The 14,974-nt window shown below is 33.9% G+C and overlaps 1 protein-coding gene across 9 annotated transcripts in view; it reads left to right on the plus strand.

Moving 5' to 3' along the window:
- The window catches only part of LOC112980273 (uncharacterized protein KIAA0825), a 251,439-nt gene that overhangs the window by 26,858 nt on the left and 209,607 nt on the right, over nucleotides 1-14,974 (plus strand). For all 9 annotated transcript variants that reach the window (XR_010385523.1, XM_064499842.1, XM_064499841.1 and 6 more), the window contains one exon: nucleotides 8,891-9,030. Coding sequence is in view for 8 of the 9 variants with exons in the window: in XM_064499842.1 (XP_064355912.1) it covers nucleotides 8,900-9,030 (131 nt within the window). In the remaining variant the exon portion in view is untranslated. The remainder of the gene's footprint in view (nucleotides 1-8,890; nucleotides 9,031-14,974) is intronic.

Below are 14,974 nucleotides of genomic sequence, written 5' to 3' on the forward strand. Positions count from 1 at the left end.
TTTGATTTAAGAATTGGAAGATTCAAAAAAAAAAATATGCTAGAAAAAGGGAATTTAGTGGACATGTTGTACCAGATGTCAGTAAAACATTTCATATGACCCTGCATGGAATTTAGTAGGAAGCTTTAATAATATTTTTGGGAAAAAAAATCTGACATCTGTACCACTAAACAAGCCTTAAGATCGTGCACACATAAGAGAGGTCTCTAGGGAGAGTTTCTGTGTTTCATTTTTGTAAAATTGACATTTTTCAGACTTTCAGCATTAAGTTGAGAAGTAATGGCAAAGATCAATGTTCAAGAGTGTAGAGACTGAAATGCAGCCTGCCATTTAAAAGCTATGGTCACAGACTTGTTTGTATTTCTATTTAAATAGAACAGTTTCATTGGAAGGCTATTTTCTGTTAAAATTCTAACAACTCTGTATCTGATTTACTGAACTATAAGACCTGAAAGGTCTTGAAATTTGTTTGCTGTAAATACCATTGTTCTGAAAGAGTATTATGTCTGGGTGGAGGATTTTCCAATAAACAAGAAAAGAAAAGGCTTTTATAGGCTAGTATGTAAGTATTTACTATGTATTTGCAAGGTTTTTACTTGGAAATGGTATATGTTAGGTTCTTTAACAGTGTGTTACAAGATCAGTTCCTTCACTACAGTGCTTATAAATCTGTGTAATTTTATACATTAATGACAGAAAAGATAGGAAGGCTGTAGTAGGTGTTTTTGAGAGCACAGTTCTGAGTGGGATTTAGGGTTTTATAATGTATTGTCTCCTCCTCATATCTTTCTACTACATCACAAGAGATGAGAAAATTCACGTATTCTCTCTCAATACCACCTCCTGTTGCCATAACTGAAAGGAGAATTCTTCAGTGTATGCACCAGTAGTGTCACACATAGGAGATTTCTTATATTCTTGTCCGTAAGAAAAAAAACAATGCCACGCAGTCCTTCTGGGGAAAGTAATTACTGGTCTCAGACACCTTCCTGAACATACCAGTATGCCAAATTTACTCCATACTTATGATCTCCAGCTGTAACTGTAGAAAATAAATGAAATACCATATGCTATTTTGAAATTAGTATTCTAGTTATCATATATTTTCTTGGCAAATACCATTAATCAAAAAAAAGGATGGTGAGAAAACATATAAAGAAGGTATTTGTAATTAGGTTTCTAAGAATGTCTTGTCTATGCATTGGTGATTACTTTAGCCTACTAATTAGTGATTAATTTATAATTGAAAATAATTTTTTAAACATCCATCATTAATAAAGCTTATCCATTTCACAACGAGATTAATCGATGTAGTCTTAATGCTTGACAGTGGCAGAAGAGGATAAAAACATATGCATGCAAAAATGTTAAGGTACACGCATTTTTTATGCTCTGTGTTTGTGTGTATGTGGCCATGGCAGAAATGTGGATTCTTGAAATTTTGGCACTCAAGAGCTATTGGGAAAATGGTCATTTCTTCTTTCCTTAAGGTTACAAAGTTACACTATGCTTTATTCCTTTCTTCTGAAATAACTCCTCAGGAGTTTCCTTGCAAATCCAGATAGCATGTTCCTCTTTTGAAGTCACTGGCTTTGACCAATAGTGTTTGATTAAGTTTATGTAAATGAGAGTTTTCTCCTTGTCTTCGAATGTCTCTTACCAGTCCCAAGTAGCAGAAAATCTAAAAAAGAAGTGCTGATTCCTCTCAGCAGTTCATCTTGTGTGACTCAAAGAATAGGGAAGAAGCAGTAACGAGGACTCATGGACCTTCATTTTAAATTCTTGTATGTACAGATGTCTGGAAAATAGGAGTAAGCAACATAGTTTGAAGAATCCACAAATATTAAAAATAATAGCATATACTGTATCTTATACCCTCTCGCTTATTTGCCCTCTTTTATAATGGCAGAATTTAGGAGGAAAATGGGTCCAATATGGTTACAAATTTAAGTGTAAATACTGAGAAAATCTCTATGAAAATTACAGAAGAAAAAGTGGTATGTGTATGGTGAATAATAACTGATAAATTGAAAACTAACATTTGAATATAAATTTATGGTAACAGTAAATGCAGAAAGTCTGGATGAGAAATGTTACTAGATGTTTTTAATAGAACTTGTTTCAAAGTTATTTGCAGCATGCAAAATATTATGTAAATACTATCCTCATGAAGACTATTTTTGGTATACTTTAGATTTTTTTAAATAGAACTATACATTATAATTTTTGTAAAAGCTGAGTGTGAAAATCAAATGGGAAGTAGGGAGAGAAAAATGCAGCTAGCCAAAATTTAAGTTGAGATCTGCTGTACCTGCCTACACACAGAATTTGACTATTATCAGAACCAAAAAAAAAGTTTTGTTCTTCTATATATAGAAATTTTAACTTCTCCCTTTTATTTTAGCGGTCTTTATTTAAAAAAGTGATACAATTTTGAAACGAATTTTACTATGGAAAATTGGGTAAAAAGCTCTTAATATGTCAGAGTAGAGCTCTAGAAATTATGATTTTTAAATTTACTTCCTGTGCAAGTCCTATGCGCTTTCCAACAAAACTTTAAATATTCAGAGGATGTGTCCAGAACAGTAGGAATTTCACATTGAATTGTATTATTTAAAGCCATTGCAGTCTCTGTTGCTGCCTGCTGAGTGATTGCAGATGACATCTTCCGTGCTTTAAAGCAGCTCAGAACAGTTGTGCAACTAAAGATAGATGAAGGAAATCATTGTAAAGATGATAGTTTGGAAGTATAGGCGGAGTGATGAAAAATCTTGTAGTCAATTCTCTTATCTGCCTTAGTTTTACAAGGGTGATAGTACAATAAAAAGAGACCTCCTGTAAGATTAAGAGGCAGTATCACAAAAAGTGCTTCAGTGATTTGGCTAATTCTCTCTACATAAATCTCTGCAGTTTGAAATATGCCTGTTTTCAAATCACAGGTACATTGACATCCTCTTTTTAAAAAATAATGTTAATGTAAATAATTTTCTTTTATTGTCTTGAATGGAGGTGGAACGAGATCTCTAGGAGAAAAAGTCACATAATGTTAAAATAATTTTTCAAATAATTAGATTGGTTTTAAAATAGCAGTCCAGAAAACTTGATTGCTATGGTGCTTTGTCTGTGACTATACAGCACATTCTGTGCTGAAGTATGACATAACATTATATGTGAAGAGCAACTTGCTAAATGAATAAATGTATTAGATAATACCCATATTTTAACATTTTACATGTGTCTGTTATAGTTTAAATTCAAAATATAGTTATTTAAGTTATTTTGAAGTATATTAAAGGTATTATTTTAAGTATTTGGAAATAAGTTTGTTGTATTAAACAAGAGCTAAGACAGTGCATTGGCATTAACCGAAAGAAATTAATAAAAGCAAAGGTCGTGTGTTCTTGTTGAAATGTTGGATGACTTTTTAAAGAGTTTTGATTGTGGAGTTGTAGACTCATGTGATACAGCTTATACAGCTCCAGGTTTAAAAATCAGTGATTTGAACAAAACAACATCAGTCTACCATTTTTTAATCTGCTAAAGTGGTTTGTCTGTACAGTGTATCCTGGTTGTGGTGATTAATGGAAGTTACCATACAACCAAAAAAATGTTTCCTGGGCAAGTCAGGAAGCTAATAACCAAATTGAAGATGTCTCTTTGTATAAAATACCTCGTAACAGACTCTTTATCTTACTCCTCAGCTATCCAATGCAAACTTGGTATTTCATTCCCTGCTATCAATGTCCATTTATGTTTAAATTATTTGGGATTAATTTATTTAAGATTGTTAATTGTTAATTTTAAACCTGCTTGGATACATATGTTATATATCACCTTGTGTTCTGGCCTTTATAGGTTAGAAATACTGGGAATCTAGACCTCTTACTGAAGTATACATGATTCATTTAATGTGACAGCCCATAAATTGTTGATTCCATTAAATATCTGCCAATGTTTATAAGTGCTAGGATTCTGTTTAGATTATGTGCAGATTTATATAACTTTAGATTATTTCATATACACTATGTGTGTATGATAACCTACCTCTGCATTTCATTGAAAAATTAATTCATTTTTCTTCTTTCTGAAGACCAATGGCTGTTTGCTCAACTAGGTGCTATAGTGCTCAAACACAGTGGGCCAGTCTCCCGTTCAATCTACATTGTATGAAATAGTATATGAACTAAGGCTTCTTGGTTTACTTAGAGTTTACACTAATGTATGCAGGGCATTCGAAAGCCTAAGAAAGTTTAAAGTTTAGCTGGATGTTTAACAAAGTGTGATCAAACATTATGAACAACTTTGTCTAACTTTAAACTTACTGCTTCAGTTCTGCTGTGATTTTCTTGAATACATATGTACTATAATTTTTTTCAAAAGGGCCTAAGGACCCTGCTAATTAATTTTCCGTAAGACTTGGGCAATTGATTCAGAGGACACTCTAGGCAAACATAATTTTAAAACTGTGTTTAGATGCTTTTTTTCCCCAGCTTTGTTTTGTGTAACTATGATACAGAATTTACCTTACATTCTCTATGATTGATGTTATCCAGTGATATCTGAAGCCCATCCAAGTCAAAACAAGGATCTTAACTGGCTGAAGTGCCATAGGGAAATAAATGAATAACAAGACTGCATATTCTTTGATAAATAAATCTGACAACATTTACAAAGTTACTAGAAAGGCTGAAATGGATTTTTATGCTCTAAACATGGCCTAGTAATGTTTTACGCAGTGTAATGAAATACTGCTGTACTCATAATTTATATTTACAAAGAAAAGTCTTTGTCAAAAAGTGTGAGGTGTCTATATAGCTGCATTTTTACAGTATGTTATGACTCTATAAATATAGTTATTTATACATGTGTACATGTATATTATACATGTAATACATTCAATACAAGTGTTCATACAGAAAACTACTGAAGTTTTAGGATGACTCAGCTTTTACACACCATATGTCTGAAAATGAATGTTTATTACAGTAAATATAAGCATTACCTAATCTTAAAAATCCCATGGAATTTCCATGTATGTTTGTAATGGAGAGGTTTCACAACAATTATGTTTATGAAATTTTTGCAGCAGAATGAAGAAACATTAAATTTGAACTAATTATTTTACAGATGGCTTCTATGAAAAGGTTGCTTCCTTTTGATTGACATGGAAAAAGAAAACAGTTAAAAAATAAAAGAAAAAGTGCTTTTAGATCATAAGCACTATATGAGTTAAAAAAGCAAGAAATATATGACTGTTATATCAACTTGAATATTCCATAATGTTTCTTCAAATGGACTTAATTGTTTTTGACAAAAATTACTTCTTGCTGTTAGATGTATCGTGCGTGGGGAATTGTTACTTGCATTAAGTAAACTTGCATTAATACTGTGGGTTAAAAGACAGACCTGAAAATTCTTCCTTTTTAAGCTACATTGTGCATAGCTTAAGTTTTTTGAGTAGCCACCAGAAAGATTGACAGTCGCATCATTTTAGTGGTGATGAATGGTCCTCTAGTATATTTTGAAAGGAACTTTACCTGTGCCTTTGTTCCTCCACAGAATTTGGAGTTTCAAAATCAATTTCTTCCCTCATATCATTACAAAGAAGAAAAAAAGTGAAGAAACAATATTTGATTTGTGCCAGGAGAGGAGGGCTGCTGCCTGCTGCTTGTCAGGGAGCAGCAAGGACCAGCTGGTGCCTGGAGCTGGGCAGCCTGGTTCAGCCCAGAGCAGCGGGCAGGGTGCTAAGGCAGGTCTGAGGTCCAGCTGGGAGCACAGACCACCAGGGAGGGTAAGCAGGGTCAGGCACAGCAGGGCCGTGGGGCCAGGCCAAGGCCAGGCCCCCGCGGGTCGGGGCCAGCAGGCCTGTGGCCGGGCCCAGGCATGGCTGCGGCACAGCGGCGCTGGAGCTGGGCACTCGTCCCGCGCAGCCCAGGCAGGAGCGCAAGGCCCGGGGCTGACCTGAAGTGGAGGCCCTGGACCCATGGGCAGAGGTGGGGGTGGTGGTCCCTGGGGAGGCTGCTCAGGGCCATTAAAACCTGTTAGTGCACTCAGGGCCCTGACACCGATTACATAAATAGCAGTAGAATTTCTGCTCCATTTCAATGAGTTTATATTTTCATCTACCTACTGTTTGCCTCTGAAACAGTTTTGATTTTTGCTTCTTCATATGGTATCCCTATATCTTCAGATATATCTTTAGAAATCTTTAGATTTTTGTATGAAGGAGTAACTATTGACCATTTAAAACAATATTTTACAATTGAATAATCAAATGTTGCTTTTTCCCCCATAAACCAAGACCGAAGGAAATAATTACCTTGTTTTGACAAGTGGGCTGAACAAGTATGACATAGAAGTCTTATAGGAATGCATACACACAAACTACGCTGTCATGTTTACAAGGTGATTTTCTTCATACGATGAATATGAATTTGTTAAACAGTAATAGGCCTGTAAACTATACTGGTGTCTCTGTGTGGAACACAAGAGTTTTGTGGCTATCCTGTAAGGAAAAGATGTAGGGATGTATGTATGTATAATAGATTTTGATTGCAGAGCTGTTTTATGAAAATCATTCAGTGCTCCATTTTTTTGCATTACATGTGTCCATTATACAGTACATTTTACACCAGTCATTGACTGTTCTGCAAGCATAGATAAATAAAAGATGGGTTTGACTTACAGGTATTACATTGAGGTATCTGAGGTATTTCTTAAGGGTGTAATTTGTGTGACCATGCCTGAACAGAAATAGTATCATATATTAGTGAACTGTATTTTCAGTATTCCTTTTATCTCAAGATTGCTTAGAGCATTGTTTAGTCTTTTTCCATTGGTTATAGAATCTCCCCAAGTTGGCATACTGTCTTTTTGCCAGTGACTGAATGAACTATTTCAGCATCTGGGAGAGTGCTTTTTACTTCTGCTTTTAATTACAGCGTCTTTAATTGCGGTAACATCTGTTAAGATAATTTGAGTCTTACGTTCAAAGACTGATCTTCCCTCAATGTGTTACGTGATGTATTTGGTTTACATGCGAACTTTTTAACCAGAAGGGTGCCCGAGTTTCAGCTACATTCCAAACTGTTGAAAAGTCTTGAATTATTATTTGGAAATGGATATTCTGTAGCTTCTGAGAGTTTAAGAAAATGGTATATCCACAAAATATTTCTTAGTATCGTGCTGTTAGCTCAGGCTCTACAGAACCGAGGGGTTCTAACTCTTTGTTTTAAAAGAGCTAAGACAATATCGGTAGTGATGCTTCTGCTAAAGAAATCTGCAGTTCTGCTGCTTGTAGGTCTACACTCATATTCAAGCAACGCTGTTATCTTGACTTTGCATCTTAATCTGATGTTCTTTTAGAGAATGTGTTTTGACTGTTCAGTTAGAAACCCTCAAACCATTTTTCTAGTAGTGCCTGTAGGTAAATTCCCAAAAATGAATAAAGAAGGATTTCCTTAAAGAAGATAGGTTATCTGCTAGCAACTGAAGTTAAAAAGTGTTAGTCGTTCCACCACTATTGAAGATTCATGTGACCACTTAGCATCTTTCTCCTCAACTAAGAGTTTAAGTCCTTTAGAGATTTTGATTTTAAAAAGGAATTTGCAACATCTGAGGAAAAAACAACAGTCCTGGTAGGTTTGCATTTGAACACTGACTGAGTAGACAGTCACATACTGTTTCTCAGGGAGGCTCAGTGGTGCCAGCAAGCAGATTTATTGGTGAAAATGTGATGAGTCAGTAAAAAACCAATGTGGTAACTGGGTGGATTTCTTTTCATAACTTAGATTTGGCCCACAGTGTAAATAAAACTAATTCTACAATTGTTCAAGATTTCCTCATATGGAAAGTTGCATACGTGGTTTGTCATTTCTATTCTAGCTCATAGTCTAAAAAATTGAAATAAGTATGGCTGACCAACATTGTATGTACTTCATAAAATAATATTGCCTGTAAGTAAAATAGTATATTTCTTCATTCAGTACTGTAAATGAAGTATATTTTGTTTTCCAAATATTGTGTGCATCCAAATTGTTACATTTGTACCTCAGATTGCTACTGCAGTATAAATAGTATTGATAAATACTAATAATTGGACATTAAATGTACTGGTATTGAGAAGTTTCCATTTTTATGTAATTTTTCTTTAACTTCAGTAGCAAGCCATCACTGGCTGTAAAATAAATTTCATTCTTTTTTCATCAGTAAAATGAAAGCAGAATTAAATTGCTGCTAATAGTTTTCTTCTGATATAAAGACTCCTGGGACGTAACTTCTTATTTATTTTGAATAGGACAATGAATTTGACCTGTGTTCTGACAAAGTATTTGTTGAGTAAATCTCAAAAAAGGTAAATATTTTCATGATTATCTCTCTTGTTTTATGGTACCTCATAGGATTTTGGTCTGAATTTTGTTTAGGCTCTACTTATTTGCAACAGTGTGCTTAAATTGCAGAAAGCAGTTACTCCGTGGAGAAAAATTATACACACATAGAAAATGAATTTACCCACTAAACATACATTTTTTGTTGTTGTTGTTTTTAGATTTTTCAATGATAGAAGTGAGAATTTTCTTTCTAATTCTTAAAAAAAAATATGTAATAAAGACGCCTACTACTCTTATTGAGGGGAAGATAACTCATTTCTTAAGGCAAAAATGCAAGATGTCATCAAATGTATTTCTGTATTTATTTCACAGGTATCCCTCGATAGAATTCTGCTCAGAAGGCAGAGTTGCATTATTCAATGCTATTTTATAATTCCTTACAAATATGTTTTGCTTATTAATCTAAGTGATGCAGAGGAGCAAAACGTTGTCTATTTTGGTGCTTATTATGGTCAGCGTTTTTTTCATTATTTAAACATTTTTCCATTTGTATTTTACAGATTCTGAAAATGGAGTGGGGAGGAGAGTATTCCCTTGATTCTTCCAATTTAGACTGTTTGTTAGATATTCTTCCTGGAGAATTGGAGTTTCAACAAGTCCTTAATGATATTGATGAAAAAATAAAGAAGAATTCTTCTAGGTAAACAGTATTTTCTTTGTATCCAAAATATTAGTGAAAGTCATTATGTTTAGAATGAAACACAGCTGTTCTCTTGTTTCTTTTTAGTTATAGGTTAAAATTTTAATAATATTTCAGTAGTAATTTCACCATAACCGTTTGAACATTTAACACATTTTTAATGCAATATAATTTCCATGCTATAATATTTCTCTGGTATGGTATTTTTAACAGTTGAATCATCTTTATCTTAGGAATTATTGTAGTAGGTGAGCTAGAGAAAGAAGAAATTGTGTATTCCCATGGCAATTGTATTTTGTACAGCTATGAGTTAGAAGTTTTATTCACTAAAAGAGGTGCAGGAGTTTACAAAAAAGCACATTTTGAACCTGTAATGTTCTTGAAACATTTCTAATGAAAGTAGAAAAAAAATAAGTTAATAAATGTATTCTTTGTTAAATAATCCATTATTTTACTTCTTTCAGTTAAAACGTTTGTACTATAATAGAGGACTTTCTATCTAGAATTTGTTTTGTGATATATTTCATTGTCTATTTTGTTAGATATTGGTTCACAAAAACCAATGCTATAGAAACACTGGAGTACTGAATAAGTTCTTTGTTGATTCTGAATTTTTTGTATCATTGTAGAAAAATCATCCAGTGTTCTGTGCATTCTCTCCACTTTGAAAAGTGGTGGGAGTGTTTGTGGTTGAACTCTTTAGTGCCTGCAAAGCATTTTCATCTGTGAAAGTGCTCTTAAGCAAGCAGAGTAATTGCTGCTGGGAAAAGTCAGTGTTTACTCAGAGCTATAACAAATAGCATTTTTTTATATAAAATACTGAAAAAATTTGCTTTTGGATAGCAGTGCATGTCATACAAATGTATGATTTCAAAGAATGATTTTGATGACATCTGGTTTAATACTGTGCAATTTTAATGAAGCCCACACTTGTGAGAGGTCCTTGTCCACTGCTTGCAAACAGCTTTCTGAACAATAAGAATAAACCTTGCTGAAAACTGATTTAAGTCATCTCTGGATTGCTACTGTATTGATTGTGTGAAGCTAAGAGATTTTTCAGGCTTTTTATTTTTATTATTCATATCCCACTTTCTGAACAATTTTCGTTTAAAAAACTTAGTGTTTACAAATGCTTAGTTTTGATAGTAATAATCCTAGGTTTGCAATAATAGCAAATATCTGTGAAGTATGCTGTTTTAGACCCCTACATAGTGCAATTTCATATTGCAGTTTCCGAGCTGTTGACATCAGTGAAATGTTCATGTGTGCTTTGAAGATTTTAGCTGATGTCATCACAGAGTTATAGGTATTTGAGGTTTGAGTTGCTGTAGTGTTACAAATCTAGGAAAAAACAGCATCAGCACTTTTGGCACATTTATAAAATAGATATTGTCCCCTTTTCAACTATCAGCTAAAACTGATTTTTGTCATTGTTAGGCAGGGCCAGCCTGAAAATTTGGATGATAATTATTGAGATGAGCCTTTGGGATGCATGCCTTACTATTTTTGTTTGTTTGTTTGTTTTTAATGTGTGTAAAATGTATGCTGCTGCTTGAGAAAACTTTTGAACTTTTTGTGGAAAGAGAGGCTAGCTGTTTGCTCTTTTTAATAGCATTTTACATCAATTAATAACATTTTAAAGAGCATTATCACAACAAATGGAGCTATTTATATTTTTTTAAGAAAGCCGTGAGCATCTGTCAGAATTTTAGTCCTACAAATACAATGGCATTCAGCTGTAAGTTTTGTAAGATCCAAAGGGTATTTTATCCAAGGAGAGCAAGAGATTGGATTAGGGTGTGCTAGCACAGCTACACATGTCGGGAAGAACTTTGTGTTTTTGCTGAACTGACACTTAAGCTAGTTTTTCCAATACAGTTTCACAAAAAAAATCAGAAAGTAGCCCTGTGGTTACTAGGTGATATTTTGCTTCTGTAATATGTCAGTTTCAGAAATGGAGAGGAGTTTAAAAGAAGATGGACAGCAGCTGATGTGACTTTTAAATTAAAAAGAGTATTTTTATTGCTAATATATTAGAGGTAGTATGGAATGAAATCATTTTCAAGTTACCATTGATCTTTGTAAGTGGTATGATAAGAGCAGCTCTGTGTGCTATAGTGATGCAATTGGAATACAATCCATTTTTCATCAGATGGATTTATGATTTTATTATACCACAGAGAATAAACATAATAGTGTACAGCATATATATATTTTTAAAAATAAAACATAGTGTAAGAAATTATGATCCAAAAGTGTGTAAATCACTTGAACATTTATTTATTGCCTTCCAGCTGAATAGCTTTTATAAAATCATGTGGCACGACAAATCAGATATGCTTTCCAACGGTTGAATTACCTTCAGTACTTTTGTATTGTACCAATTCTACCTGGCGGCATTAAAAAAAAAAAAAAAAAAAGAAGCCATTGGTGGGAAGCCATTGGTGGGTTTTATTTCTAAGTTTTAAGGAAGTAAGTTACATAGCAGAACTCTTATTACAGCTGAATGTTAATTTTATTTTTACAGTATTCTATAGAGGCAGCTAAATATGAACTCTCAAAACCATTGTCATTGCTGACCAGTTTTATGTGCCATAGTAGTCTCAGATTGTTCTAAAGCCTGAAGTTGTAGTCATCATTGCATGGGGACTACCATTTCTCTTCAGTTTTTCCCCTCACTTTTGCTTTTCCCTTATACTGTTTTTCAAAACAGATTAAATTTTTGTTTTCTAATATGGAAGTTTAAGAATTCTTAACAGTTCATTTGTGAATAATCCACAGAAGTAAACTTTCAGCTGATTTTTAATGCTACTATTAGCAATTGATATAACTACAAAAAAAAAGGTGACTGTGAGAGTGAGCTCTCTTTAGTAGTTGAATTTTTTGTTTGTTCAGTTTTGTCTCTTTACTTCAATGCACGATTGGCTGCTTTTTAGGGGAGATACCTATGTTCTAGCAGGCTGTAGGAAGGTGCAAGGTATTCTAGGTCTTCTGCAACAGAACAATTACTCAGAATTCAACAAAATTATTTACTAACAACTGTACCTCTGTAATACGTTGGAGACTATATCTTTGTGAGGCTTTTAGCAGAGGCTTAATTTGACCTCAATCTGTTAACTTCAACCTGACTTTCTGTCTATTTAACAGCAATTCAGTCATCTGGGAGAAAAGTGAATTGGTGATGGTCTGTTTCAAGGACCCCAATAGGGTCGTGACTAATAAGTACTTACACCATTGCATCTTGTCCCATAACTGTTTAATATAAATTGTAATTGTTATTTCATCCACTAACAAGATCCTTAATTTGCAAACCTTAGAATATCTGGGAAGTGTCTCAGTCAGGATGGTAGTATGACATTTTCCATTTCCTCTGTTTGTTGATTATAACTTTGCTGACCTGCCTGGAAATACCTGCCCGCATCCATACCTCACGATTAAGGGTCAGAGAGGAGTCTGACAGGCTCCTAAGCGCTGCTCTCGCATTTCATTTTCCTATAGCAGAATTGAAGCATGCAAGGGCTCATATGATTTTAAATTGAGTTGTGCTGCAGGAGGTATTTTTCTCTTTTTTATTTTGAAGGCAATCCTTAGGTCTTCCTCTCTGGAATCTGTAGTTCTTCCTACACCTTACTTGTTATTCAAGAGAATTAACAATGTCTTGGGATCTCCATGCAAAATCTCAAATAGTGGTTAAATATTTGGGAGAATTTCCAGCTAGATCCAATAGGACAAAATGGTATAATGTTGATAATGCTTACTTGGGCCTAAGATTTATCATAGCTCTCAGAGAAACTTTGACTCTTCTATGTGTATTTAACCTACTTATTGTAAAAGTACATTCCTGTAGTGTTTAATTTCGAATTTAGTACTTATTAAAGATGTTAGAATGACGTTACTAAAATCTTTATCAAAAGAGTATCTGTCTACCCACTACACTGTGTTAATTGCTAGAAAAGAATAATTGAACTCAAAAAGGAATGTAATTTTATTCCCATTCAGCCTGTGTCAACGTTGTTGTGATTGATTACTGAGATCAGGATAGTTGCTCCTTATCATCTTGCTAGCTGGGACAGCACAGAGCTCCTCAGAGGCTGACTGTTTTAATAGATACCCAGTTTCTTAACTCCATTCTGCAGTGATTATAATTGTGTCAGTGTCTTAGGTGGTTAGTTAGCTGTCATGTACCTCTACAGAAGCTATGATCACATCTTTGACTGCACTGTGAAATATCCCATTTCATATCATTTCGTAAGAGTGAACAGAAGACAATGTATTTTACCCATTATTTCTCACTGTCGTGTTCAGGTCAATGGAGTTGAGAGACTCCTGTATTTCACTACCAGTCTTCTGATATAACTTATCAAGGCAAACTTACATGTTGTGGATTTAAATACCTGAAGCCTTTAAAATAACATTGGAAGTTATTCTAAAGATACGCAGTGGTTCGGTTGGAAGTTGTGGTTCTGATATGGGAATTGTTTGGTAAGTTTCTCTTGTTGAGGTACAGCAAAGTCATAGCTATCGCATTTACTTCTGGTTTCAACTCTATAAAGTTCTTTTATAGTGTCAGTGGATATGTTTTTAAGTGGCTAAATTGGAGATATAAAATAGCTTGCTAACTCCTTGAAGCAGGGGCTGCTCCCCTGCTTTAAGTTGTAAGGTCCAAGGTTATAATAATAAGAATTTGAAGAAGTGATTTTTGCAAGCCTTTTAGCATTATAATAACACTGTCACTTTCCCAGACTCATATTTTAAAGAATTGCTGATTTAAAAAAAATGTATCAAGATGTATTTGTCTTAACAGCACTTTTCTAAAGAGGTAAAGTTTATGCAGTTAAGTCTTTTTGTCAGTTCTGTACTGCTGCTTAGGAAATAATGAAATGAAATAATGAAATAATATGCTTATGAAATAATATGAAATGAAGTGATGAAAATATGAAATAGTACATTTGACTTCATTTATGAAATAATATGTTTAACTTCTTTTTTATTGGTCTTTTTTTTTGAACATGATTTAGATACAAAATATGAGCAAGGTGATAGAATAATAGAGTCTAACTATGAAAATATTTCCTCAAGGCACGCACAAATATTAGGTGAAAACAAAATTCATAGCAAAAGCTGCTTTACTTTCCTGGTTTCTCCTCTGCTGTTGAGGTCATCACTGTAAAGAACAAAAAATAAACCAAAGAATTTCATTAGCTTATGTGTTTGGGTTAATGAGAGTAAGAAAACAGGCATTCCAGAAAGTACTGTCATTAATTTAATAAAGAAGAGCAACTAAGAGTTCTCTGTTTGAAGGTAAGTATTCTCTACAATGAGAATACTTACCAAACAGTATTGACATGCTACACCAGAAAAGCACTCCTACCGTGGACACAGATGAAATAACAGAACTTCATTTAGTTTATGAAAAACCTCATCTGTAAGAAAGAGAAACTATTCCAGTGAAATCACAGTTTCACTGGCATAATGGTACATCAGTAGGACTAACTGTAATCATCACTGTGCCCTCAGAGGCTCAAGCTGTTCCTAGTATGAGACTTAGTCTATCTTTCTGGAAAAACTAAATAATTTTAGGAAAAAAAACATACGAGCTTAACTTTCAGATTACATTGCTACAGAGAAAACTTGAATTTTTCTTTGAGCTTTTATATTCCGGTCCTAATTTAGTAGTTTGGTGACTATCGTTTTCTGTTTATGACTGAACATTTCCATGGATTCAAAGTGGAAACATTCATGGAAGAAAAAGTTATTGAGGGCTATTAAATACTAAGACACTATCTCTGCTTTAAGTCGTTATGTCACAAATTGCTAGAGACCATGAGACTATTCTGAGAAATATTGATGTATGTTGTCCTGTTCTTATATTCTTGGCATCTACTAATGACCACTGCTGGAAACACGTGGATTTCAGTCTGACCAGGCACAGCCATTCCAGTGT

This window comes from Dromaius novaehollandiae, chromosome W (assembly GCF_036370855.1).
Source record: "Dromaius novaehollandiae isolate bDroNov1 chromosome W, bDroNov1.hap1, whole genome shotgun sequence".
Lineage (NCBI taxonomy): Eukaryota > Metazoa > Chordata > Aves > Casuariiformes > Dromaiidae > Dromaius > Dromaius novaehollandiae.